The 7431-nt window shown below is 30.9% G+C and overlaps 1 protein-coding gene across 1 annotated transcript; it reads right to left on the bottom strand.

Moving 5' to 3' along the window:
• Positions 1–2244: 2244 nt before the first annotated feature.
• LOC110101493 (CASP-like protein 4B2) lies at positions 2245–7165 on the bottom strand. Its single transcript, XM_028699559.1, has 3 exons — positions 6804–7165; positions 6575–6710; positions 2245–2598 (listed from the first exon to the last, which is right to left on the bottom strand). The coding sequence occupies exons 1-3, from the start codon at positions 7079–7081 to the stop codon at positions 2353–2355; spliced, it is 660 nt and encodes a 219-aa protein (XP_028555392.1). The 5' UTR covers positions 7082–7165; the 3' UTR covers positions 2245–2352.
• Between the last annotated feature and the right edge of the window lie 266 nt (positions 7166–7431).

The raw sequence follows: 7431 nt of genomic DNA, 5'->3' as shown, positions 1-7431 counted from the left end.
TGATGATGTCATCTTGTGGCATGAAAATCATGATGTTATGAAATTAAGGCAATAGAGGTCTGACTTTCAACTTCGAGATGTTGGTTGGAAATTGCTACAAGATAGATTTTGCAACATGGGGGGCCACCTCGTATCACTAAATTTTCTAAAGGGGCAATTCGAGAGCTTGGTCGTGACAAAGAAGTTATATTGTAGCCAAGGAAGGGAAGGTCAATGCTTGATATAGATCACTGTATTCTATACCATTATTGGTGCCCTAAAGATGATAAATGACTTATAAACACCTATTAAATGCTGATTCAATGTTCTCAAGATGGAAATGGAAAAGAATTTTTAGATGGCGAAGATTGGAACCAGCATCAACACGGATTTATGTTTCACTTCAAATGTTGTCGAACACAAACATAACTTCAAACTCGTGTACGACATGTGCTTAGGATATGACAAGGGTGTGCATTGATATGTACGACAAGGGTATGTAATGATATATATGATTACCTTGCTATTTATCTTAAAAAACCTCTAAGTCGGTCTTATTATATTTTAGCAAAGCAAGTTTTAGTGAATATTTAAATTAAATAAAATCTACTAAATTAAATATTTCTAATATTTAAAAAAATTTAAAACTATATTTTAAATGATTTACATCTTATATAAACTTATACTATTAAGATGATAACATTTTCATAAATTAAGTGTAAAACAAAAGGTACGATAATACGCGATAATTATCATATCACCCCTCATGAAAAAACAAAATGAAAAAGTTAGAGATAATTTGATTTTTTTTAATAAATAATAATATTAACAACGATAAGATGCTAAATTTTAATATAAAAATTTAAAATACTATAAACAATAAAATGATTTCATTTCTCAAAAAAAAAAAAATCATTGTAATATCATTACTTCAAATAGCACAATCATTAGTTGAATGCGCGAAATTTCAGAAATTTCATTTTGCTGCAGCCGACAGAACATGATTGCGCGAAGGTCGAAAGTTTTAGGCAAATTCAAGGAATGCGCCATTAGGAATGCGCTGAACAAAATCTCACATTCAGGTATTGCGCCAAATGGTACAGCGAGTTCGCTTCTTTTAGAATTATTTCGAAATCATGCTTTTTCCCCTAAATTTGACGCCAAGCTTGCTGGTTCCAAAAATTTGGCCTCAATTAAATATATGGGGATTTACATACATACCACTTTATTCCATGAGATTTACATATCTAACATCCTAAACATTAATATTACATGCTTACCACTCATTGAATAATTTTGAATGCATGGAATGAAATATTAAAGTTTATAGGATGATATGAATGATATAATTAATAAATTATATGAGTTATATATTTGATATTAAAATTGTATATGAATGATAGATATGTAATATTAATATTTTAAGTATTAGATATGTAAATAACATAAAAAAAAGTGGTATGTATGTAAATCTCCCTTAAATATATACACTTTTTGAGCTATATGCCTTATATATATATATAGCTTTTCCTGTAATATCAAAATCTTATAAATAAAAGGGTCATAGGAAATTTTCCTTGCCAAAGTCAATTAATTGCACTTGAATTCAATAATAAAATAATTTGAGCATCTATCTTGATTCTCTAACCTTTTTTTTTACTTTATTCTCTATTTTTTTGTGCTATGGGAACCTTGTAAGTACTGTAAGTAGGATTTCTGGTATCATCACAGAAAATTTTAAATTAAATATTATGTAACTTATAATATTCATATTTTTTATTCCAACAACCTTATGCATTTATTAAACCTATTTGATGAAACTATGTATTTGCACTTAGAGCATAAAAAGAATGTGGCATAAAATTCAAGTATATTAATGTTTAGTTTGGGATGACTTTCTTATTATTTTGTAAAACTGTTATAGAGAAAATAATTTTTTAAAATTTTTTAGAAGCAACTTCTTTGTATAATTTTTTTTAATTTGAAATTGTCCTAAAAAAATTATTTAAAAAAAACAATAACAAAGTTATACCAAATAAAGCTTTAATTTAATAATATATTTTATTTTCTTAAATATATTCACTAAATTATACGACAAATACTTCAATTTTTTTAAATAATTTTTTAAAACTAATACATATGAATATCAAAATAATCGAAACAAACGAAACTGAACCATCTGCATAGGCTGTAGCAAAAGGGATTCTTTGATAGCAATGGTAGCATATCATTGCATTGTTACTCTATAACACAGTTGGGGCAAAATGAAGAATGACAGATAAAAACCACATTCATAAAATAATTATTTTTGCGACATTTACAACAATCTCTTACGAAAAAATCGATTCAGTTACAGTAATATTTTCACAGCAATCATACATATATGATATATGTGCTTATGTGACAATCAAAATGACAATAAACAAACAAATTGCACGAAGAGGATTCAACAGACAAGACCAACTTATATATAGCTATGTTTAGAAAGTTTATATCCAGAGGCCAAAGCTGACAGAGCAAAGGATAAAAATGCAAAGAAGGCCATACTGATGGAAGCCGAGGATGCATCTGTGAATATGTTGTCAGAACCTTCTCGCATGCGGTTGGTGATTGGAATGGCTGCAGACGATGATGAGATCATAAGATAAGCAGCTACATGAAAATCAAATTTTATTTCAGAAAATAAAAAGATAAATAAAAATAAAAAACACATTAAAATCAAATCTAATTTATCAAATAAAGTACTGATGAACCATTTTGTTTATTAGTAAAAAAATATAAATAACATTAAAAAGCACATTAACTCTCTGTATTTAAATTAGGCTTTGCCTGCATCTCAATATATTGTAGGTTTTATATTAAGGTTATGCTGCATTTTTTGATTGATTGCTTTGAACCTTTTGGCGTATTGACAAGACTCTACTGGTAACAAAACCTTATTAACGATAGAATGGTAAACAGTGAAGGAACAGAAGGTTGAATGGTAATTGCTCGGAAGAATGGGACAAAAATAAATCAACACACAAAATAGAAACAGAGAGAATAAAGAACAAAGAGGAGTACGAGCGAAAAAAGATGAAACAAACCCAATGGAAATGCTCTGGTTTCTGCTCGTTTGTTTAATCAACTTTCTTTCGGGTGATGAACTGCTTTGAGCACAAAGCGATATGATTAAATACCACTTTGTCTTTGAATGCACGAACAACGGAACAAGTAAAGAACTGATTGGTGTATTTAGGAATCATTTGGCAAGTTCTAGATAGATTCTTTATAAAATGAAGATCGTATTACTTTTATTTTATGAATGAAATCAAGTCCTCTCAGGGGCACTACAGAGAATTTAAGGAGTTTAAAAACTTAAACCAAATGTTGAATTTTTAACCTTTTTTAAGGAAATCATAGATCTAACAAGTTTCCCCATCTTTCAAAAAGATTTTTGGAGTTTAAATAACCAAATAAACCTTTTAAAGAATTGGGATGATTGATTGGTGAGAATAAATCGACCCAGAATGGCAGAATAATCAAAGAATCATTATAAGAAAAGGGAGATTTTGGTTTAATGCCATATATATTTACAGTGGAGCTCAAACATATTATATCTATCCTTGGGGATAAGGACAAAACTCTCGCCCCTAGTCATAATTATTTTGTCCCAACCATTTTGACAGCAAATAATACCCCGAGGTCAAACGAAATTGCAACGACCCTCTGTTTGCTTGAGAATCAAAATATGGCTTGGTACTAGTTATTCTCAATAGAAAATGTGCACATACTTTACACTTCATCTAAACAATGAAAGAACAATTCGTGATAAGAACTTAATGTTCTTTATGCTTTGTGATTCTTACATTTCATCAAACCTCCCTAGACATCTCCATTCTCAATATAAATTGACCACTACAAATAGTTCGTGCCTATTGCAGCTGAAGTACTAACTATTGCCCAGATCAACTAGATGGATGGGGGGACTGTCAGAAAACATTAAAAAAAAAAAAAAAATTAACAGAAATCATAAAAGGTTGTATTTTTTTATTCTTATAATACTAACACAAACATGTTTATATAAATTCAAAAAAATAGATAATAAAGAAAGTACAATAAAATAGAATTTCCCCAATAATAACGATATGTTATAGTAATAAAGACAAGATATTCTTAATAAAAATTAAGCGCATGTATTAATATTAATGTATTAAATCTAAAAATTCTAACACCCCATGATGCTATAACAGAGAGCATAGAGAAATTGCATAATCCACGACCACAAGAAATAAAAACCAGAAATAACTTAACAACTTTTTCAAATTGTCGATCTAAGCTAATTGACGCAAGATTAAACACTCTGTGCAACAGGCCAATCATTACCAAGACCTAAAGAAGTTCTTGTTTAACAGTTTTCTAATAATTATAGCAGGGTCAATATTCCTTATAATTCATTGACTTCAAACTCATAGCCTTTAATTTCAGCCAATTACCAAAGATTTGATAGTTCTTTTAACTTAGTAAATACAATTTTGCTATACTGCAGTATAAGGTACATGTTCTTCCCTGATCCGTCTCTGCAAAATGCATGAGAATTTATAACAAAAAAAAAAAAAAAAAAAAAAAAAATATGATCAAGTCCTCTCAGGGGCACTACAGAGAATTTAAGGAGTTTAAAAACTTAAACCAAATGTTGAATTTTTAACCTTTTTTAAGGAAATCATAGATCTAACAAGTTTCCCCATCTTTCAAAAAGATTTTTGGAGTTTAAATAACCAAATAAACCTTTTAAAGAATTGGGATGATTGATTGGTGAGAATAAATCGACCCAGAATGGCAGAATAATCAAAGAATCATTATAAGAAAAGGGAGATTTTGGTTTAATGCCATATATATTTACAGTGGAGCTCAAACATATTATATCTATCCTTGGGGATAAGGACAAAACTCTCGCCCCTAGTCATAATTATTTTATCCCAACCATTTTGACAGCAAATAATACCACGAGGTCACACGAAATTGCAACGTCCCTCTGTTTGCTTGAGAATAAAAATATGGCTTAGTACTAGTTATTATCAATAGAAAATGTGCACATACTTAACACTTCCTCTAAACAAGGAAAATACAATTCTTGATAAGAACTTAATGATCTTTATGCTTTGTGATTCTTACATTTCATCATACCTCCCTAGACATCTCCATTCTCAATATGAATTGACCACAACAAATAGTTCGTGCCTATTGCAGCTGAAGTACTAACTATTGCCCAGATCAACTAGATGGGTGGCGGGTACTGTTAGAAAACATAAAAAAAAAAAAGTTTTTTTTAACAGAAATCATAAAATGTTGTACTTTTTTATTCTTATAATTATAACACAAACATGTTTATATAAATTCAAAAAAATAGATAATAAAGAAAGTGCAATAAAATAGAATTTCCTCAATAATAAAAATATTTTATAGTAATAAAGACAAGATATTTTTAATAAAAATGAAGCATATGTATTAATATTAATGTATTAAATCTAAAAATTCTAACACCCCATGATGCTATAACAGAGAGCATAGAGAAATTGCATAATCCACGACCACAAGAAATAAAAACCAGAAATAACTTAACAACATTTTTAAATTGTCGATCTAAGCTAATTGACGCAAGATTAAACACTCTGTGCAACGGGCAAATCATTACCAAGACCTAAAGAAGTTCTCTGTTTAACATTTTTCTAATAATTCTAGGACGGTCAATATTCCTTATAATTCATTGTCTTCAAACTCATACCCTTTAATTCCAGCCAATTACCAAAGATTTGATAGTTCTTTTAACTTAGTAAATACAATTTTGCTATACTGCAGTATAAGGTACTTGTTCTTCCCTGATCCGTCTCTGCAAAATACATGAGAATTTATAACCAAAAAAAAAAGATATGCAACAGGCTCAAGCTGGGTTTATCCAAGATAAATTAATTTCCATTTCTGTCTGAATCTAGTCCAATCCCCATTCAATACTGTAGAATTAGACGCAGGTTCATTTTTTGGGGATTTACATACACATCACATGTTTTTTATTAAATCTTTATATTTATTTTTTAATACTTTAAATTAACCTGTGGAGATTTAAGTATTATAAAAATAAATATAAAATTTTACATCTCAGACATGTTAATAAATAAAAATATTTGGGTATCTCCCATAACCTTTTGTATTTTTTTTTAATGCTTTTTTTTTTTCAAAATAAGCTAGGTTGTTCCGTTGCCACTCAGCTAATCTGAAATTATCTTAATAAAAAAATGATTAAAAAGGCCGAACATAATCGATTAGGCAAAATAGGTTTCCCACAATTTAAACAAATAACAATTATAATAAATGAAACAAAAAATGATGTCAGGATGAATACGCTGGAAAATATGATTGCTGCTTCAATCAGCCATACAGGCCAATTATAAGATGAGATCATTCACCTTTCCAATGTCATTGGAGACGAAGCATAAACCAGTTGAAGGAAGGATAGTTGAGCATATAACACAAAAATTGCTAACTAGAGAACTCCGCTGTCGGAGGAATCACTAATTTTTAGAGTTCTAGTAGGATTAATGGATCAAGAAACTTTCACCTGATCTCCAGCGAAATCGAAAATCGTTCCTGCCCTAGCGGGCATAAAGTCGTGACCGGTGCTGAAACGGCGAACCTGCCGAACAAGCTGGACCGACGAGTATAAAAACACAAGTAACGATATCGCCACAAGATACCTGAAATTAAATAAATTAGAATAATCATCGCGCGCGATGAAAGATCCCCAATGATCTCTATCGAGATCCAATGGACAAAATCAATCGAATCACCTGTATTCCTCGTAGCGGTCGAAGTTCATCCAATCACCGTGCTTGTTAGAAGCCATAAGAACGAAGGAAAGAAGAGAAAAGAGAAATTGAAGCGCCCGAAGAAGCAATCCCGCCTTTTCCTGAAAATCCTCCCTCTTCCAACGCTGTACCACCGATGCGATTGCTGCGCCACCATCTGCCTGCGGCGGCGGCTGCTCGACATCACCAGCCCTTCTTGCCGTTGTTTCCGATGGAGGATCGATCCCCTGCTTGCTGGTGCCGTTATTGGCGACAGCCATTGCTGACCTGGGAAGTTTATTGGTTGCGGGCTTGTTGCTCTATGCTAAGGAAGGGAATGAGAATTGAAGAATTCTCTGGAACGGGACATGTATGCATATTTATATCTTGGAGAAGCGACAATTTAAAAAAGCGCCCCTTTGAGAACAAAAATAAAATGCAGTATCGCCTTACACAAAAAATTATTTGATGCGTAGAATTTTTATTCAAAACAATTAAAGTAGTTTTCTAAAAGTCAAAAACCTATTGAATAATATAATTTAATACGTCATCATGAAATTATGTTGATGGCACAGAATCTCGATGGGGGCAAAAATCAAGTTGGGAACTTTAAAAAATTAAAATCCGGGAG

Source organism: Dendrobium catenatum, unplaced genomic scaffold, assembly GCF_001605985.2.
Source record: "Dendrobium catenatum unplaced genomic scaffold, ASM160598v2 fragScaff_scaffold_1338, whole genome shotgun sequence".
NCBI lineage: Eukaryota > Viridiplantae > Streptophyta > Magnoliopsida > Asparagales > Orchidaceae > Dendrobium > Dendrobium catenatum.
This window is presented reverse-complemented; position numbering and strand designations above follow the sequence as displayed.